At 49.6% G+C, this 21,099-nt stretch overlaps 2 protein-coding genes across 5 annotated transcripts in view; one reads left to right on the top strand and one right to left on the bottom strand.

Annotated features, from left to right (window-relative positions):
* RAB37 (RAB37, member RAS oncogene family) overlaps positions 1-21,099 on the bottom strand; it is a 51,660-nt gene that overhangs the window by 15,944 nt on the left and 14,617 nt on the right. For all 3 annotated transcript variants that reach the window (XM_019542497.1, XM_019542499.1, XM_019542498.1), the window contains exon 2: positions 7,578-7,688. In XM_019542497.1, the coding sequence (XP_019398042.1) occupies positions 7,578-7,688 (111 nt within the window). The remainder of the gene's footprint in view (positions 1-7,577; positions 7,689-21,099) is intronic.
* Positions 8,981-18,737, top strand: CD300LF (CD300 molecule like family member f). Of its 2 annotated transcripts, none has more exons than XM_019542495.1 (8): positions 8,981-9,114; positions 9,465-9,809; positions 10,684-10,732; positions 12,420-12,535; positions 14,703-14,740; positions 15,790-15,924; positions 16,314-16,448; positions 18,255-18,737. In XM_019542495.1, exons 1-8 carry the CDS (start codon positions 9,036-9,038, stop codon positions 18,345-18,347), a joined length of 990 nt encoding a protein of 329 aa, XP_019398040.1. In that variant the 5' UTR covers positions 8,981-9,035; the 3' UTR covers positions 18,348-18,737. The 2 variants fall into 2 exon arrangements, with proteins under 2 accessions (XP_019398040.1, XP_019398039.1); XM_019542494.1 differs by having other exon boundaries at positions 10,636-10,732.

Here is a 21,099-nt window from a genome sequence, read left to right as displayed (position 1 = left end):
GGCAGACAAGGAGGGGGAGGGCACAGCGCTGCTCCCCCCCGCCCCCGCTAAATCATCCCAGCCAACTCTTTGGTCTTCACACCCCTCAGGGATGGAGATCCGGCGCCCTCCTAGTGACCATCATGGGTCATCCTGATGTCCAGCCGCAGCCCCGTCCTCTGCCCCCCCGGGGAAACGCCCGGCTCCGTCCTCTTTCGCCTCAGGGAGTTGACGGCGGCTGGCGCGTCCCCCTCAGGCTTGCCTTCCGCGGAGTGAATAAGCCCAGTCCCCTCAGGCTCTCCTCAGCCCGTGCGCCAGCCCCGAGCCGTTTCCGTTGCCCTCCGCTGGGCTCTTTCCCGCTTTTTCATAGCTTTTCTTAGCGGGGCCCAGTGGTGGCACTTCTAGACACGCACGCTGCTGGCATCCCGCACTGACGGGAGGGATCGCCCTCGCCTTCGTGGGCCGCTGTCTTCCTGCGGCGGCGAGGCCGGTGGGACGCGTAAGCACCAGCTTCTCCGGCGGAGTGCTCTCTCTCTGAGGGAGGAGCGGCATTACCGCACTTTTACACTCAGAGGACTTGGCCGGATGGAGGGCTTGTGCATCAACTGAGGTCTGCGTGGCCCTCCTCCACTTTCCTTAATTGCTCTGTGGTAGTCCGCTGGGATTGATGCTTTAAGGGTGATGGAGTAGATTTACTTCATCTTTCCTGCATTCCTTGGTAAAGGAAGCTTACTGGAAGCGGTGGGATGAAAAGGCTGAGAGAAGAGATGGTCTCAGGTTGGCTCACCTCTCCTCTCTCACCCCAGGCATCGCTCGGGTAGGTGGAAGAGACACAAAGTTTGGCTTAAATTCCTGGTTAGACCTTTCTCTCCATTCATATAAGCCCTGGCTAATATAGACACTGGAAAAAATTTGCCAAGGTATTCAAGGCAACCTGAAGAAGGGCAACTGATGCCCAAAAGCTTGTCCAACGGCTCTTCCAACTATAGTCAGTTTGATAAAAACTTGCAACAAGCCTGGCCTTTTGACATTTCTTAGATGGTCCTGGCTACAACAACACACCAACTTGGACACTGCAACATCCAGGGCATTAATTAGGATACTCCGGCAGTCAAGAGGTTATCATCCCTGGCAGATGTATATTATGGAGACACAGGAGACTTCTGGGACTTGGCTGAGTGGCACCGAGTTAGCTGGTTCGCCTGAGAAGATCTCAGGCAGGCAACAACCGTAGCAAGGTGGGACAGCTGTACCCAAGCTGTAGCACCACCAGCCTCTTTTAATGGACAGCCTCATGCCCCATTACTGTGGTCTCAGGGGAGATCTGCAAGCCCAGACATCAGTCTGAGTAGCCCTGTGCTAATTAAACATGGTTTGTTAGGAGGCTGCTAACCCAACCCACATTTGAGAGTGTCTCTCCTGATAATACTGTTTGTTGCATTTGGCTGGGGAAAGACGATGTGGGGAAATGTACCTTTAAGAGGCTCTCAAACAAGCTAGCTGGCACTGCTAACGGTGTTGCACAGAGGCTTATGTTACAAAAGGCCAATTAGCTAGAACTCAGACAACAAAATGAAGCAAATCCCTGGCTCGGAGCAATTACTGGCACCAGAGAGATGTCAGGGAAAGGCTTTGCTTTTACAGCCAGTTTCCAGCCTCTGAGAAATCCAGCACTTTGATTCACAGAAAGATCTCTGGGAAAAGATGCCAAAAGCGTCTTTGAAACAGATCCTCTGCTCCATCACTCCCAATCCCCTTCCCTGCGGCCTTCATCCCTTGTCTGCTCTCTTTTTAGCCTATGTATTTTGGGGGTACAAGATGCCTCTTCCTGCACATTTCTACTGGACTTAATGCCATGGAGATCCCCTCCTGTTGGATGCTACTGCAACACAGACAACTTGAATGTGTTTGGCTGCTGAGGAGATCATCACAGTGGAGTGAAAGACCACACACAATCTCTAGCAGTCTTGGGCAGGGTTCACGCATCTTCACCATTTGCTAATCTCCGGACCAGGCTGCCTACATTGAAGTACTTACTGCTAATCAGTCCAACTGCCCCCTAGTCAGACCCTTCTCTCCTCCTTCTGTAAGTGCCCTGGCTACCACAGATTGAGGAACAGAGTAAAAAATCTGCCAAGACATTTAAACTCAAGAGGGTAAATACAATCCTACAATGCCCTGTGGGTCTTATTCATGTTTCACCTAATCTGTGCTAATCCAGAGAATGAGCATAAAAGGCGTGTTGCCCTGAGCAGCAGCCTGTAAGAGCCAGGAGTTCCTCCTATGTTATGGGACAACAGAGGCTTAAGTTATTCGAGCAATCTCCGTTGCTAATCCATTCCAGGTGGGGTTCTTGGTAGGCAATCCTGATAATTATTATAGTTAATGCACAGGCCCATGGCACCTGGGCCTAGGGGCCATTGCTAATCAGGGACCCTGGAGAGCACCAGGGGCAGCAAGGCCCAGACAGGCATCCTGGCCATGGGCATCTGGGGTCGGCAACTCATGCCTCCTCCCCTCTGGCCAGGCCAGGGCCAGGGGCCAGGGGCTAGGGGCCAGTGAGGGGCTCCCTGTGGGAGGTGACAGCTTCCCAGGGCTGTCTGCTGCCAGGAAGCCCCATAGACAGCCCTTCCTGCTCCCTGCCATGGCCGCTGGCACCAGCACTACTAGGACAGGATGGGACAGCCCCATCCCACCCTGCCTGGGCCAGAGCTCCTGCCCCCTCCCCATCCCCCAAGCTGGCCTAGGCCCTGGCCCTTGCCTGGTGGGGGGCCTCCAATTTCCTGTTTGCCCAGACCACCAATAAATTTTAATCAGTCACTGAGTACAGGCCTACAAGATAATAGCACTGGCATTTTCTCAAATAGGGCCAGATCCTGCAAAGGAATAAACTGTTGTCGCTCTGTATAAAGCATTGGGGGATCTAGCCCATAATCTGGAGGACAGGTTCCACTCTCAGGGCCATGGGCACACTTATGGAGTAACACTAATCAGGTGTGAATCCATCTGCTGCAGAGTGGTTGACAGAAGCAAGACCAGAATCAGGGCGTGTTTCCAGGCTGCAGTGTTTGGCTTTTGCTGGTCTGCAGACTAATGACACATGCAAACGCAGGAGGTGAGATGGCAGAGATACGCCCCACAAAAGTGTTTCTGGGCTTCCCCTTCTCTCCGAATCCTTCCTGGTCAAACCAAGAGTTTTTTTCTCCCCACTTCAGGATGGGAGCACAGTTTGGGAACCTGTATTTCCAGTTTCCATAAGCATGCCATAAAATAAGCACAGGGAATGCGTGGTCAGGAAACCGCATACAGTTTATATTGCAATCTTCAAAAGGAGACTGAACGCACACCTTGCTGGGGTTACTTGACCCCAGCAGTCTTTCCTGCCCAGAGCAGGGGGGCTGGACCTGATGATCTCACAAGATCCCTTCCAGCCCTAAACTTCTGTGAATTAGTGAATTTGTGAATCTGCATTCAAAACTCTGAAGTGACTAAAAGCACTCCATGGGTGCTCTACTGAGGGGGATATACTGCTGCCTGGAAAGATCACTGCTTCCACAATCTGACCTGCCTTCCTAGTGAACAGGTTACTCTTCAGTTTTTTGCCCTGAGCCACTGTTGCTGTTTAACACCTGCCATGTTCTACCCCAGAGATGGCCAGGTTTCCAAAGTAAGAGGGGATTATATCTCAGAGATGGCAAATCCTGGCCTTAGGGGCAGGCTCCATACTGAGCATGGGGAAGAGGCCCAATCAGAGCAGTATGGGATCTAGGAGGGGTGAACATGTACATGCAATACAGCGCATGTAAACAGATTAGGGGGGTGGCCATGTCTCCCTGAAATCAACAGGCTAGTCCTCCTTCCCAGAGGTAGGAAGGAATTCTGTCCTGCTCATCTCTAGCAGGAGCATGAAGGCTTCTGGCTTTCCCACAAGTTTTGCCCCTATAACACAGAGCAGGGTTTGTCTCTAGGCTTGTGAAAAAGCAAATTGAGCTCTTCAGAGGAAAGGTGCTGTCAGCATTGCTGTGGGGAAAAGGCAGCCTAGTGCACTCTCCTCAGCAAGGAGGGGAATGGCAGGCACCGTCTGTAGCAGAGCAGACCCACCGTAGGAAAGATGTATAGAAATAGGCCTGAACCCAGAGCCCTGGATCTGACCCCTGGGACCTCAGGAGAAGTATGGGCCTAAGTTCAGATTTAAGCAACAAAGCCCATCTCTGTGATGATTTTATCTGAATCCAGCCATCTCTGGATTTTGGGGCAGCTGGCACCAGGTGGGAAGTTCTTTAGTCTGATGCCCTGCCAATGCTGCTTTGGTAGGTAGCAGAATAGCAGAGCCACAAGGCAGACTTCCCTTCTCACTAGCATCAGGGAAAATAAGCTGGACAGGAATATGACTGAAACCCCAAACTCCTTTCTCGTCTCCCTAGAAAGCAGTCAGCAAACCAGTCACTGATTTTGGGTAGGTCCCTGACAGTGACACAAGAGGGCACTCACACTCCATTTAGCATTCCCTGCACTCAGCTCATCCTTCATCCCAGGGACTCTTCTGACCAGAAGTTTGATCATAGCCAATTAAGATTTATTTATCTGGTTTCTCAGCCCAAGTGGAGAAGGAAATCCCTGTTATTAATTGCCACCCAACACAGAGACACCAGCCTGAGCCTCAGGCTCTCCTCAAGGGGGTAGAAAAGAGAATGAGATGAGATTAGAGTTGGCAGAGATGATACACTCACTGCGCCTTCAAACGGAACCGAGGCAATTGAGGCTTCCAGGTGCTTGATAGAAATGTCCACAGCCTGTTGGCTCAAGGGATTAAGCATGTGTAGCAGGAAATAGCCTCGTGCTGGTAAGGCCAGTAGAGAAGCAGCTGCCAGATATGTGCAGTCACGCACCTGTCCACAGGGACACAGAACTGGACCCCAGAAAAGTGAACTTCAACCCTTTGCAAAGCTGGTTTCTAATTCAAGGGGAATGAGCTGCCTGTGTGCTTCTGACTCCCAGAGCTCCTGGGTTCCACACTGACATGAGGCTGTCTCCATGCACGAGCTGTCCCAGAGAACGCCATTTCCCTTAGGCCCCTGTGGCATATTACATATATTATGCAATTAACTTGTGAGTCATGCAATAAATTCAGACAGGCCACACATGCAAAGTAATTATCATGCTATAAAAATGTCCTTCCAGGTATAAAAAGGACCAACCGGCTACAGAGTTAGTGCTTGAAAATGTGTAACAACTTTATAGCTGGTTTCTATCTGGCTTTAATTTGAATGTGTGGCAGGGCCCTTAGTGAGGGTGGAAGGGTTTTCTTCTTCCTGTTCAGAGCACATGAAAGCAAGACGTCCCAAATGCATACAACCAGGCCACAGGTTTGCAAAGTGGAAGCAGCTTCATGGTATGTAAAGGAGACTGTGGAACGTCCCTCCAAAGCCCTCTCAGCTGATGACATTTTTGGGAGTCTCATGGCCTTCTAAATATGGTCCAGGCAGCCTGATCTGGCATCTGTGGGTATGTCTACACATGCCTTAATGCGTTTTAGTTAATGCATGTTAAATCTGGTACCTTTGTTGTGAAGTACAAGGAAAACATGCACTAGCCTGTCTTAATGCACATTAACTAAAAAGTACAGGGCACTTTTACACGTGCTCTGGGGGTGGGGGGGCAGTTTAATTAGAATGGGTCTGAGAGCCACTCTAATTAAAGCATCACAGCATTGTGTGTATCAGCATTCCTGCACTTCAAAATGGTGGCAGGGAGCATTTGAACTGAAGCTTGCTCAACAAGCTTTAGTTCAAGTGCTCCCTGCCACCATTTTGAAGCATGGGGTGCTGATACATGAGACACAGGAGACTGCTGGAGTGTAATAAATACCATACTCCAGCAGACTCGATTAGTCATATGGTAATTATTGCTCTCGGTTAATCGAGTCTGCTCCAACACTCTGTAATTACAGAGCATCAGAACAACCCTACAGCACATCTATAGGCACCCACAGTTTTTAAGTGATGCTTAAGGTGCATTAGCCTATTTTAATGCACATTAGCCAAATAGCACTTTTTTTAGTGACACTTTAATGTACATTAAAATAGGCTAATGTGCATTAAAGTGCATGTGTCAATGCACCCTGTGGTAGCACAAGGCCTGCAGAGCTGGACCAAGGATTCCCAAAGATTTTACATGGCAACAAAGCTCATAAATATGCTCACAAACTTCAGTACAAACCCACAGGGCCAGACCTGCACAAAACTTCTTCATCCAGGGCTGTTGCTGAGAGCACCCAGCATGTATGTTTGCACAGCTGTCCAGGAAAGACACAGGCTGGGTTGCGAGCTGCTTGAGGTTACCGAAGCAGCCCAGAGCAACTGGAATGCACTGTTACCTCTGACTCAGTTTGCTCCTATAGCAGCATCCAACGGGGAGGTAGAAGTCTGGAGAACATACAATGTTTCTGGCATGGAGTCACCCATGGTGGAAGACCAATGGATCTACCAGAGAGTAGAATTAGGCACACTGCATCCCTCTATAAATGCTGATGCATGTACATTAGAGGAGTTCTTGGAAGCAGATTTGACAGTTAAATATGTGGCTAAAAATTCTACAATGGCCTCATATGTGTTCTGCTTTTGTACACTTCCGTTTTTGTCTCCAATTATTTTTGGTCATTGTCAGCTCCGAGGTGATTTTTGCTGACTTGAAACTCACAGCTAGGTTTTGAGCTGCGTGGGAGAGGTGACCTAGTCCAGTTATCGCCAGTTTCAAGTTTATACCTTGTTAACTAAAGAAGGAATGAACTCAGCACATCACATAGAGGCAGTTTGGAGTGGGGAAAACCTGCTGAGAGAGTTTAAGGAAACAGCAAAAGAGGCAGAACAGCAGAAGTGGATTTTAAGAAGCACGTGGCCCTCAGAAAAAGCTCTTGCTTTTTTATCACTCTATTGAGCAACTTCATCACACCAGTTTATTGAATGGTATTGCCACACACACTATACGGTCTGATTGTCCACTACCAGCGTTCCCATCCTCACCACCTATGTATCCCTTCTTTAAACAGATAGACAGGGGAATGGGTTAATATAATACGCATGTCTTTCAGGTTTCACTGGTGGCACTGAGATCCATAAATTCTCCAGAAGGAAACCCTTTTGTCTGCATTTCATGGACTCCAGCTAAGAGTCAGAACGCTAATCTGATCCACCTGCATGCTTTCCTTCTCGCTTTCACTTGACTGCTCAGAGACTCAGGGTTCATCATGTCCCTCTTGGATTTGGCTTCATCTGTCTTCAAAGAGGTCACCCCTGCAAGGGCAAAAAGGATAAGTAGGAAAACCCAAAATCCGGGCTTAATTTGGAGCATGGAATGCCCCTATGACTAATGATTTAAATACTGTGATTTAAATACTGTGCAGTACTGACGTCACTCGTGTGAGCTGTGTTTATGACCATCCTTGGACTTGGATGCTACCATTATGACAACATACGGCAAATCCCATATTCTTTTTTTTTTTTTTAAAAGCAGAGCCCCTTCCACAAATAACCCCACTCAGCTACCATGAGTATTTCTGGGCATGCTTACAATGGAGTAACCAAAGAGCCAGCCCTTACCGTGAATCCAATGCCTACGGTGGCAGAAAAAGATCCTGGAATGAACTTGCCCTGATCAAACTGGACCAGCAGTGATGTCTTCCCCACGCCGCTGTCTCCAAGCAAGATAGTCTGCAAGAATCAAAGCATCCTAGGGTGAGAATGTGATCTGGGAAGCTGAACTGACACGGGTTGGCTGGGAACCTCTAGTCCTCTCTGATGCATAGCACCCCTTCAAGCTGCATGGTGAAGATGGCAAGGAGAGGCTCCTAGGATCTGGGCCCTAAGGGTACACCTGCATCCTGCATGGAAAAGCCAGAGGATAAAACCCAGGTCCTGGGATGCCCTCCCCAGCATGGAAATGCATCACTGGGCTAGAGAGCCAGGCGCACTTCTGCGTGCTCTCTATCTGGCTCCATGAGCCTTGTTCTTCCTGGCCCAGCTTCAACAAAATTGTCCTCAGCCCTAGTTTGCATGCTCTCTGGCTGAGAAGTTGAGAGCTCAGGTCAGGAGCCCCTGAGGGCACCAGTCATATGCTGATCTTTCTTACAGTTATATGGAGCTTTGTGAAAACCCAACCACATCCTGGCTTTTCAGGAACCAGAGCTATTCCACAGCTCTGACAACCAAGTGGCTGCCCCTGCTCACAGGTCAGGCTGTCAACGGAGAAGTTCAGGTCAGCTTCCTCTTCCCTTCCTCGTCTCAGGGCATGGGCATGACCTTGCTTTTCTCTGGTTTCTTGATTTTTCAGTAAGTTTGGAAAGGACAGAGTTAGCACACTGTGCCGATCCCACCAAGACAGAGCGAGCCATTAGCAACGATAATTGGATGCAAGGCCCCTGCTGAGGAACATCCTACAAAGGAAAAGTGTATTACATGTAGAGACAGCTGCATAGTCCCATGGGCCCCATCCTAGGAGGCGCCTGCAACTCTTACCTCCCGATTGAGAGCAGGAGTCAAGGATGCCTAGGGTCCGGAAAGGCTGGACCCTTCGGCAGAAGCAGTTTGCTCTGAAGTGGGGCAGCATCATTTCAAACGCATTGCTTCTGCTTTGCTCCCAGCCCTGTTGTGTTTGCTTCTCCCATCCTGGTCTGCAGCCCATAAGCCCTCTTTGCCTCTCAGCCGAATGTTAACAGGTGAGGCACAAAATCTACCCTTTAGACCTTACTGCAGTGAGGATAATAAAGCTAATGATAATATCATTGCCCATAAAATACGAATTCTCTCTAACTGGGTGGGCAGGTAGCAGTTTCCATGGCTGCTACCTGGTCATGTAATACAGATACATGCAGCAGCAAATCAGAAGGGGGGTTCTCCACACACTGGATTGAAGACAGACCTATCCCCTGCCTCCTGCCCTGCCCAGGAAGTGAAATATCACAAAAGGACCAAAAGAGGAAGTATCTGCATCAGTGTGGCGGGCACAAAGCTGTCCTGGAGGGAAGCAGACTCCACTTGCTGCAGTATTTTCCACAAGGGATGGGAGATGCAATGAGAAAGGAGGCTATTATGAGGACCATGTGGCTACCCCTTGCTGGGGGCATTTTCCTCCTTCCAGGTGAGAGCTTCATCTAGCTCCTTTTGCAGGGGAGGGACTGCTGAATGGCACACAAGCTGGCATTCAGCCTCTCTCGCTGGCTGGGAGGGGGAAGCTATCAGGGCATACTGCAACCTCCTCTCTCAGAATTTATACCCAGTAACGTTCATGTTCAAACTAAGGGGGCTCATGTACGCAGCCCCTGAGGAGCTAAATGAGGTGATGGTCCCGCCTGTCGGAGCACAATGTCTTTCATGGGCTCTGGCACACCCAGTATGAGCTGAGGGCGTGGGGCCCCTTGGGTGCTGATTTCAAGCTACCTCCACCATCCAGTGAAAGGCAGACTGAGTTTGATCTGACTTGTTTTCCAGGCTATTTCTCTGTGCTGGCTGCTCAGGTGACTGGCCCTGGGGAGATGAGAGGGGTCCTGGGCCAGTCTGTGTCTGTGCCATGTCAATACATGGAAGGATACCAGAAATATCGTAAATACTGGTGTGGAGGAGAAAATTGGGGCTCTTGCTCCAAAGTCGTGGAGAGCACGGGGTCTGAAGATGAGGTGCGGCGGGGCAGAGTCTCCCTCCGAGACAACCACCACCTGCACAAGTTCACCGTGACCCTGGAGAACCTCACCCTGGAGGACAAGGGGACCTACTGGTGTGGGATCAACCAACGTGGACAGGATCCTCATGCCCCTGTGAAGGTGACTGTCTTCCCAGGTGAGGCCCTCAGAGCACTGCCCAGCTGCTGGAAAGCGGGGGTGCCTGGTCATGGGGAGACAAGAGAGGGAGTGGGACTGGAAGACAGGCTGTGGCTGTGTCCCCACGAGGCTGTTTCCTGAGCAGACGCACTTTTCATGGTGCAGCAGTGGGCTGAGCGCATCCTTTGCTATGGACACAGGACAGGGGCCTCAGTTTTGCCCATTCAAGCTGTGGCAGGCAACCAACCGTGAGAGGTCTGTAATATTCCTGCTTAAAACACAGGAGCATCTAAACCAGCCACCAGCCTAAATGAGGTATGTAGGCATCACAGGTAGGGAATGGGGTTTAACTGAAAATTATGTCCCGGGCCTGAAAGCTCTGGGCAGCACTGCGGTGTCTGCACCCTGCCTGCTTCAGGGGTCCCCTGATCTCTTCCCTTTGGTGCAGTAGAGACAGACTTATCACTGAGTGACAGCCACTGCCAGCTGGGGGCTGTGTGTGTCCTTGTGTGAAATACATTTGCTGAGGGTGGTCTAGTATAGTGGTGCTCTACATTTTGGCCCTGCTGGATCAAGATTGGGCCCTGTGTCAGCCTTGTGCACAGAGATTGGATCTTGGGGCCCTGCGCCGCCCCTGCCTGGTGCCAAGATTGCGCCTCCATGTGTCAAAACCAGTCTCCGTGCCACCCTAAGTGCTGGGATTGGGCCCCTATGCCATGCTGCATGCCTGAGCTAGCACACAGGGATGGATAACACTGGAGAAGTTATCCACAGGAAGCCCCGTGAGCTGGATAACACTGGAGAAGTGACTTCAGTGCACTGTGTTTTCTGACATATGTTTTCAGAGCTCTCCGCCACAAGAATGATGATAACAGCTGGGTTTATCTCCACAGTAAACAGCACTGTGAGCCCCAGGATGACCACGCATGCCAGCCCTGCAAGGTAGGAGCAGCTGGGTCAAGGCAAGAGCTTCAGCATGTTGTAAATCAATCAAGGCTGAATTTCTAATGCCCGGCTTTGCTTGCTTGGCACTGGCAGACACTGGCCCATCCCAGTTTATGAAGGCAGCCTGGGTGGCTGGGCAAGAACCTACTTGAGTTGTGCTGACAAATGTGGACTTTGCATGTGAAATATGGGGAAGTTCCCAGCCTCAGTCAGGCATGAGGGCTGATGCACTGCCCTCGGCGCCTTGTGTTACCCTATACACTGAGGCCCAGAGCAGGGGAAACTCAGCATAAGGTCTGTAGGAAGCTCCATTTTGCAACTGGGGGAGACACTGTGTATGAGAGATATACATGACCTGCCCTGGGAGGTAGAGTGAGCTAGTGACAGCCAAGACCTCAGGAGATCCTGTCATGTGGGCAGGCCATGATGCCACGCTCCTTCAAGGCCTGTGCATCCTTGCCAGACACTTCTTGGTTTCCCCTGTCATGCTCTCCAGGTCAGCACCTGAGAAGTTGCCCTGGGCTTTCTGTTGCATAAGCCCTTCTTTCTTCACATCCTCCTGCTTCCCAGAAGATCCATCCTTTCCCCCAGAGAACACTGTTGTCCTTCCTTTTTCCAGGGCACAGCTCACAACGGTGGCCGAGCCCCCAGTCATTCTCCTGGCAAGATAGTCCCTCTCTCCAGAGAGATTACTCCACTTGCTTCTTTCCTCTTGCCCCTCTGTTTGATTTAACCCTAACCCCATTATTCTACTTCAGTCACACTTCTCCTTGGCCCGCACACTGCCAGCAAATGAGCTGGGTGTGCCCACAGTTCATACAGAACTGCCATATACAGCTTCTCAGTCATCCTCCTCTGCTCCTTATCCCACAGGCTTGGGTGGTCAAGACCTCCCTTCTTTTTCTTACATTTAATCCTCTTGCTTAGGAACTTGAAGGCTGGTCTATACCCAGAGCATAGGTTACATTAATGATGTGATTTCTGTACTGATTTAGTTAAACCTAGTGCAACTGCGCATGTGGATACCCAACAAATAGGTTTAAAGCTGGATTTTACAGTGTTTGGCTTCTGTTGGTGCAAGTTAAGTTCAATGGAATCAGTTTTAAGAGCATCAGCAAGGCTGCTTGCAATGGTTTAACTCCATCTGTTTTGAAACACATTCACATTAAATGCATGCAACACATCCTATTGGGTAGTTCTGTGTCATCCCACATGGCAGCCTGCAAGCTCTGCTTTGTATGAGGCTCCTTCTCCAGAAGGAAGGGCCTCTGCTTTTAGGAGCTGAGACTAGATTTGTGACACAATTGCTTTACTCAGATCTGACCTGAGTTTGGAGCTTGGGAAAGACCTGGTCTGGGTAACACAGGGCAGGATTGGGTAGTGCAGGAAGCTGGTAGGGACTGGGGTTCCCCACACTTGAGCAGCAGTAGCCAGGAGGAGTTATCAGTGGCAGGGGTTGGGGCTGGGCATGGATATCCTCAGGCTGAGGGAGAGGAAGCAGCTGAGGGCTGGGAGTGAATGCTGCCTCTAGCCCTGATGGCCATGGCTGGTGAAGATGGCTGGCATGGGTGACCTGGTTCAGTAATGGCCACTCCTCTCAGCCTTCAGTCAGGGGCTCAGTTGCGTGGGTGGGCCTGCAGTGAGGGCAATGTCTCATGGACATATTTTGTCCTTTTTTTTCCAGCTCTGTTTTCACCTACCCCAAGTTCCTGTTGCCAGTGGTCATCTCGGTTTTAATCCTACTGATAGGCATCTTGGGTTTTCTTCTGGCAAGGAGGGGGATGCTGAAGAGGCAAGAGGGTAAGAGCTGCAAGGAGGCATCTGCCTCCATCTCAGTCTCATCAGTGATCCACCGCTGTCCCTGCCCTGTCCCCAGACCTCTAGTCAACCAAACTCATGCTAACATCATAGCTGCAGTCAGCCAAGGATCCAAAATGGAGGGTCCTGCCCCCACACCATTAGATTCAGAACAAGGCCATGGAAGTGGCTGCCCATACTGACACAGCAGCCAAATCCACTTCCATCTAAGCCACTGACTAGCAGCCTCTGAGGAGCAGAGAGAAATCCCTTGACTCAACCCTCCCACCTCAAGAGACTGTTTCTCTTGTTACATTTTGATCCAAACCTTCTCACCATGTCTGAACGATGTGCAAAGGATAGTTGGGCACTGGTTGGGGGAGGGGGGACTAGGAAGACTCGGGATTTGTTCCTAGACTTGCCATAGTCCTCAGTCAAGAACAAATTGCCCAGGGTACCCCGCACGCAGGAACACACTTTCTGGCCCATTTGTGTAGGGAGTTTGCAGCAGTGAGCACCACTACTTGTTGTATAATGGAGACCTTCGTCTTCTTCTTTACCAAGTCCCCTATGAACACCCTCACTCATGCCTCATTGATTGGTTCCACAGTAAGACTGACCCTACAAGACAATGGGCAGTTCCCAGTCCAGCTAAGCCTTAATGTTCATGCATGATTTTGATAGATGCATGCACAATGCTTTAGCACAGATTCAAGGCCTGGTGGAAGAGGGAGCCTGGGTGCTCACACTCTGCAGGTGAAGCCCGATGTTCTTCTAAATCTCAGCTCTCTTTTCCATTTGTGATGCATCAGGCTGGAGCCAGGCCATAAGCTGGAGTTTGTTGCAATGTTCGAAGCCAGGAGACCGCAGAGTTACCCGATCCGTTCCCCCTTCCCCAACCTGCCAACTGAGCCATAAAGGGTGCATCCAAATGAGCACGCACTCGTGGTGCCTCAAACCTGCATCCTGGTGCCAAAATTTGATGTCCCAGTATAATAAATAAATAAATAAATAAAACCACCACACAAAGCAGTGTGATGCACCTGGCTGCAACATGCAGCACCAGAAATGGAGCCTGGCCATCCAGAGCCACTCTCTGGATGCCAGCCAGGCTCCATGTGCCTGGAATGGTGCTGCTGGTGTCCTGAGAGGCCCCCCAGGATCCCAGGTAAGGCTGCTGGGGCCAGCTCTGTGCTGGTTCCAGCTTCCCCTACCCCACCTGGGACAATTTGACATGCACCAAAGCACAGGTGTAGGGGCATGCCTTGGGGCACAAAGCAGCAGCACAAGTGTGTTCCACTGCTTTTAACGCCCCTGGAAATGTATGCCTCTTCATGTGGAGATGCTCCCAAAGATAGCAGCTTCAAGAAGAGGAACCTGGGTTGCCAGCTAGGCTGGACCGAGATGGAATGCGTGTTAGACAGAGTTGGCAAGCTGTTTCCTCAGTGCCCCAGTCTGTAGGTTAGCAGTCACTGCCAAGGGAAACACATGCAGTGGGCTCTCCTTCCCCGAGGGTAATGCCCAATGACCACTTCTGACACTTGACCTTCCCCTGTGGGCCATTTGAATGAGAAAAAGGCAGCAAGCTGACTGCTCTTTCCAGAGAAGGCCAATAGGGTTGGACCATCAGAATAGAAGAGACCCGACCCAGCTGCTTTGCCCAATCTGTGTCTGTGGGTTATAACTTGCCAGGGCACCATGTCATGGAAGCCTTAGAATCCTCACCCCTTTCTTTTCTCCATCAGCTTCCCCTATGTGAAGTGCTGCTCTCTCATGCCACAGGATCGCAGGAGCATCCGTCACAGACTATATGCAGGATAGGGTCCTGATGTGATACCTGTGTATTATTATCACCTCTGTGAGGGTTGCAACAGAGGCTGTGTTCATTCCAGGTGTCTCAAGTCCCCTGGGAAGGCTTACATGAGGGCATACATCCACCTATGCATACCACCCACCAACACATGCCTGAGCCCTCTCTGTAGAAAGGGGTCCACTCTGCTAGTCTCCAAGAGCTAAAATACTTCAGAAGTTTGCCCCTAATCCTATAATGTCCAGAGGGGCCTCTCTGCCCCCATTTTCCAGTCTTGTCCTGCTCTTCTATAGCTATTCTCTTCCAGCAGTTAATCTCACACTGTGACATCCTTATGATAAAGTATCTCTTTTCTTTCAGCTGATGCCGTCCTTGAAACAACCCCAGGACCAAGTGAGGTAAGAGAATGTGGTGGCTATTTTGCTCTATCCCAAGAAGCCACATTTTTCCAGCTCCCAAAGGTCTGAACCAGTGAGTCACAAACAGGGTGCCATGAGATCCTTCTAAGGGTGCAGCAGGGTGCCACACAATGTTAGCACTGTCCAGTGTGCAAACTTGATTCACAATATAAACTCAGAAATTTCAAACAGAAACCTATCACTGGCCTTTTCAAGTTCTTTGCAACAGCAAAATTGCTCTATTATTTTTCTGTGGTTAAAAAAATAGAATAAAACTAAAAGCCAGCATGTTCCAAAAGGAACCTTAAGTCTATCAGAGGTTACATGAGTCTGTCTAGGGGTGTTTAAAAAGGTTGAGAACCACTGATGTAGACATACAAGAGGCACGTTAACAACTTAATCAAATTCCAACCTGGGTCTCGCAGAGCTCAGTCATTCCAACCTTATAAGATGACAAGGAAAGAAGAATCCAAAATGTGTAGAAAATGTAAGAGGATCCATCAGAAGAGTGCAAGGAGCAGAATCATTGCAAGGGGCTGACCAGAAATGATTTATCTTTGTCACAGGAGAAATGGTCTATTGGAGGAAGTTCTGGCCAGGCAGTCAGGATCTCTAGATGTGCCAGTAGCTAATTAGGTGACCTTAGTTGAATCTTCTTTGCATCTCAGTTGCACAGTCTGTACAACAGGAAGAACCTCCTTTTTGTTAGTACTTCAAGTTTGGTGTTGGACAGTTCTGGGCCAATGCTAGCTATTACTAGGACCCTTGTTGGAAAGAGCGATTAGAAAGGCATCATGTGTTTGAGGTAATCTAGAAAGGAGAACAGCTGAAGGGACCAGATGACTGTGTGGTTAGATCACCTTAGAAATGGTCACTGATAGTGGACTGTGGTAGGTGTCCCATGCACCTCTCATTTAATCTATGAGGTTCAAATCTACCCTATCTTCTGCCTGACTTCAGGCTAAACCCCTCCCTCTGATTACTGGGGGTACTCAGAGCTCTAGGACCCACACAGAGATTCCAAACCAGAATATGTTAATTTTTTTCAGGCTCCAGAGGAAGCAAAAAGTGACATTTTCTACACAAATGTGACTACAAAGCCCAGAAAATCTATAAATCAATCTCTCACACTCAGCTCTGTCCAGCCTGAGTACTGCCCTGAAAGTGTGGAATATGCCTGCATGGTAAGGACTTCTCCTTCACTGGAGGCTGCTTGTGAATGCTTCAGCCTCATAGAAGCACCCTCAAGGTCTACAGGGCCTGTGTACCCTGGGTGGCACAGAGCCCTAACAAAGATCAGACCCTGGGTGGTGGCAGTGGTTATCCTAGGCTTGTGGGTGGGCTCCAGGAAGGGGGCTGGCCAGACATAAGTGCCCCAGGGGGAAACCTGAAGTGTGGTTTTTGGTCAGGTGCAGTGAGGCGGGCAGTCTAGCTTAGTAGCACCCCACTACTATCCTGCCACACCCTACCTTCTGCCACTTCAGACTAAACCCCTCCCTCTGATCACTGGAGGTACTCAGAGCTCTAGGACCCACACAGAGATTCCAAACCAGAATATGTTAATTTTTTTCAGGCTCCAGTGGAAGAAAACAGTGATGTTTTCTACACAAGTGTGACTACAGAGCCCCCAAAATTGATCAATCGATCTCTCGCACTCAACTCTGCCCAGCCTGAGCACTGCCCTGAAAGCATGGAATACTCCTGTGTGGTAAGGACCCCCACATTTATTCTTAAAAGGGAGAGAAGTTGGAACATATTCTTTTGATTCATTATATTGCCTTTAAATCTCACCTCTGAGGTTTCTGTACAGTACTTGCATCCAACTTCCATATCCATTATGGTGCATTGCAGAGGAGGTGGCTTTGAAAATGAAACCCTGTTTTCATGGGAAATACAGTGGCTTTGAGAGGGGTTCTAGAAAAGACTCTATGAAAGTTCCTAGAGGTCTAGAAAAGTTTAATCGCCATCATGTGCATTGTGGCAGGAAGCCACCTTTGGTTCTCCCCAAAATCTCTGTTCTGTGACAATTTGATTAGGATGGGCCCAGCAGAGGAGACACACCTTTACCCTGTCTCTTTAGGTAACCTGAGATGGATACATTCCTGAGGGAGGGAGGAAACCTGCTCCCTCTGCCTACATGACTGGTATCACCTACCTGGGTGGGGGGCATCTACCTGGTGGGCTGGAGTCTGCCCGGCAACTAGTGATGTATTTTGAATTGGTTGGCCAACAGCCAACAGGTGCTGGCCTCCATTGGACCAGGTGAACGAGGTCACGGGGGCTTTATAAGTTGAGACTGCCTAGGAGGAGGGGGCAGCAGCCATGTGGGGGGGGCTCAGACTTGGAGAGGAGCTTTACCACTTGAAACTGGCTCTCTCCCCCATAACTTATGAGCTAGGAACAGCCTGCCTCCAGAGGGAATCTCCAACAACCTCTGGATGATGCTTGTGAGTAAGCTATCCGAGATCTGATTGGATATATAGCTGGCAGTAACTCAGATGTGTGATCAAAAGGCTACCTCAGCCAGACTGTTTTGCTCTATGGGATTTCTATGATATTGTTTTATCTTGTACCCTATTTTCACCCTACCCCCTGTAATCAATAAAGTTCTCCTTTGTGACCGGTATAGGAGACTTATTGAAGGGTGGGTCTAAATCATGCCTAAGAGGCCCCTTAGGTCTGCGGACTAAGAGAGACTTTCCTTTTTGGCCCCTGACTTGGGGAAGTGCCTGAAGTGCTTGTATTGGGTTGAGTACCCATAGGACTATTAGGCCTGTGTTTCCCCGAGGACCCAGGGCCGAGACAGTCCCTTCTTGGGGTGGTGGCAGCACGTTACCCCTGGACTCTGTGGTGGGGCTCAAAAGCGGGTCTGCCAGGGCTTAGGAGCCCCTGGAGAGATAGGTGGAGTCTGGAAGATGGACGGGCATAGTAAGGTGGGTGGCTCAGTGCAGGAGCTCTCCCTACTGGCCCACCACATGCATCAGTGTTCATACTTTAATATCCAGCCAGCACCCTGGAGGGTCAATTTTGTTTGCCCTGTGCCCATCTAAAGTTTCTGTACAGCTGGCAAATTTCCTAGGCAGGGTGGAAAGCTGTAGGTCTCCCCATAGTACATGCAAATGCCATACAAATTCTGTGCATATACAACAACTGGTCAACAATGTGCCTAGTTATAGGTGTTCATCTAGTGTGCCAAGCTCCCTGCATTGATGTGTCCTCATTTGAGTGACTGGAGTGGACTGTCAGTTCCGAGAGAGGAATTGGGGTTGAGGGGGAAGCAGGCAATTCTGCACACAGAAGATGGAGAAAGATATGAACACTCAGTATGATGCACTGATTATGCCCTGTATGGATACTCAGGTGACTTGATATACATCTGTATGGCCTCTGTGGGAAGCCCAAGACCATGTCTCACAGGTGCCATTACAGACATGAGGGACACCTCTAGTTCTGCCCTCCACATGCCCAAGACTGAGATCCTCAGTCTCTGACCAAGGCTGCTCAAATTTTTCAGGCTTCAGAAAGGACCATGGTTTCTTACTCCACCGTGAAGTTCCCCATGCTGGAGTTGGAGGCTTTTTCTGCTAACATGGATGGGTCCTCCTGACCAGCCCTTTGGACAAGCCCCTTGGAAAGAACAGAGTACTGCCAGATGAAAAGGTAGTAGGTCCCTATGGACCTCTGTGCTTCTCTGTTGGAGCATATTGGACCTTCCTTCTCTTCCCCTGCAGCTGTGTGGAAGGGCTGGGATTCCATACAGGGCCTGAAGGCTTCAAGCAGCTGAGGTGAGCTGGTAGTGGGAAAGTACCTTCAGATTCAACAAATGCCAGGTGGAACCAGATTGAGCTAAAAGAAGAGTCTGGCACATCTCGGAAGCATGTGGGGCAACAAGGAGCCCTGTGGCAAGGCAGGCAGATCTCAGTCTTTTGATCTTTGGCATATATTTTGGTCATGCCTTGTACTTTCTCATGCCAATTAAAGCTTCATAAAAATATGACCCAGGGATTGTCTCCAAGGTGCATAGACCTGCTCCAGCTTTCTGCACACAGCAGAGGGGTGAGGGGATGGGACCAGGATCCCATCAGAGGTAGGCTAACTGACTTATTTTAAGATGATCTAGTCACTGTGGGTATCAGAGTGACTCAGAAACTATGGCAGCACTTAGGAGAAGGCCCTCAAAGGCAAGGCAATGCTGTCATGGGTTTGGCGTTGGAGAGGGGAAGAGGTGACCCTCAGAAGCAGGAATATAGGAAAATGAGGCTACTGATGGACTTCTGAGAAAGAAAGTGCCAGGGAGCTCCCCACGTCAAGCATCATGCCAGACTGGAGAGGAGGATTCAGCAGTCAGGGGGACAAGGTGTTGGTGAAAGAAGGCAGAAGGTGGCAGCCCACAATGAGGAGGACCCAGCCATCAAACTGCTGAACATGGGGATGTCCTTAATAGTATGGACCAGGGAAGGCCAAGCATTTACTCAAGGAATGCCTATGCTCAATAGGCCTGGCTGACAGCGTTAGGTGTTCCCAATCACTGCTGTAACACCACTAAGAGCTGGTAAAGTGCAGTGCTAGAACCTCGGGAGTGACCATACAGCCCCTTTATGTGACTACAGTTCCCACCACCACGTACTATGACATTTGCCATAGAGGAACCAACAGCATTGAATCATCTCTCAGGTTGAACCATCTGGGCATCTCCTGGGTCTGGTCAGCTGTTTTTTTGGAAAATGCCAGTCATTGGAAAAGTTTATGAAAAATGTAACTAGTTAAAGCTAAAAGTTAGTAGCCTTTAAAATTAACTTAAGATAACAGTTAAATATTTCCACTTTCAATTAGTAAAAGGTAAGTTAAAAAGAGAGTAACTAGTTGAAAGTTAAGTTGATTTGTAGGCCTATGCGAGTCGGCAGCGATCCGATCCGGCTTTGGATCTGGCTGCTTCAGATGGGCATGATCTGATCTGGAGCTCTGGATCGGGTTTCTGCCTCAATCCAGCCGAAGCTTCAGAGCCGCCTTGGAGATCTGGCCATAGGGTATAATGGGGAATCAATGAAATATCTATAACTTTGTTGTTTTTTGTCCAATTTGGATGCAACTTGCAGGCTTGATAGAGTTTGCTGAGAGAATGAAAGCCAAACTGCTGTCACAGCTGTGTGTTACAACACAAGGGGGTCAAAACTGCAGGGCCAGTAGCTCTTACTGAGGCCACAAAGCCTGCCAAGTTTCAAGGAGATCGGTGCAGGAGTTTGGGGGGAACTGCCCCTCCAAAACTCGTACCATGGGTGACACTGCATGTGTTCAGGCACAGCGGGGTGACAGCTGCAGGGATGGTGGCCCCTGCTGCGATGCCTGCCAGCTGTCGAGGAGATCGGTGCAGGGGGGTTCTGGGGCCCTGCACCCCTAGCTGCTGACAGGCAAAACTCATGCCAAAACTGTCTCTGTCTTGGGGCAGTTGATTGTCTGTATTGATTCTTTCCTCTCCTTACCCTGGTTTTGTAGGTGCTAAATGATGCTCATTAAGTCATTATGTAGTAGCTGGGTCCTGTGTATTGAGCTGGTCCCCTAGTGAATCATGATTGATTGATTGGTAACTGGTAACAGCAGCTTAACGTCTCCCCTCCCCGCCCCAAGATGGTCCCACAAGCACCAGTTTTGCTTGTCCCCAGCTTGAGGGGCAGTTCCCCCCAAGCCCCTACATCAATCTTCTTGAAGCTTGGCAGGCTTTGTGGCCTCAGTAAGAGCTACCACCCCTGCAGCTTTGACCCCACTGTGTTGTAACACGTAGATGCAACAGGAGTTTTGCTTTCAAGAATTTGGGGTACAGTTGCCCCCAAACCCCTGCACCGATCTTCTTGAAACTTGTCAGGATTCATCCTCTCTACAGAGTCTACCACTTCTGAAAATGTCATCCAAATTGGACAAAAACAACAAAGTTATAGATATTTTATTGTTTCCCCATTATACCCTATGGCCGGATCTCTGAGGCAGCTCTGAAGCGCTTCGGGAAGCCAAACAAGGCAGCGCTTCGACCTGGACATGCTGCTCCGACCCTGAAGTGTCCAAAAGTCTCCGGATCCGAAGCTCCGTCTGAAGCCTCGCACAGCCCTATTGATTTGTGAGAAATGCAAGTAACACAGTGAATTGCCTCTTAGCATCATTTTTCATTTTCAAATGCAATGAGTGGGTTTCTTTTCCATAAGCCGACAGAAGCACACTAATTTACTCAGAACTCATCCTGCTTTACCTGCAGACAATGTTATACTTGTCATACGGTTTTCAGAATAACAATTTACCAATACCTATGTAATGTTAGATCCTTCTCACCCTCTCCATGTGAAGTACTTTGTAAAAGTCAATGCATCGTG

This window comes from Crocodylus porosus, unplaced genomic scaffold (assembly GCF_001723895.1).
Source record: "Crocodylus porosus isolate Cpor-Errol unplaced genomic scaffold, CroPor_comp1, whole genome shotgun sequence".
Classification (NCBI taxonomy): domain Eukaryota; kingdom Metazoa; phylum Chordata; order Crocodylia; family Crocodylidae; genus Crocodylus; species Crocodylus porosus.
This window is presented reverse-complemented; position numbering and strand designations above follow the sequence as displayed.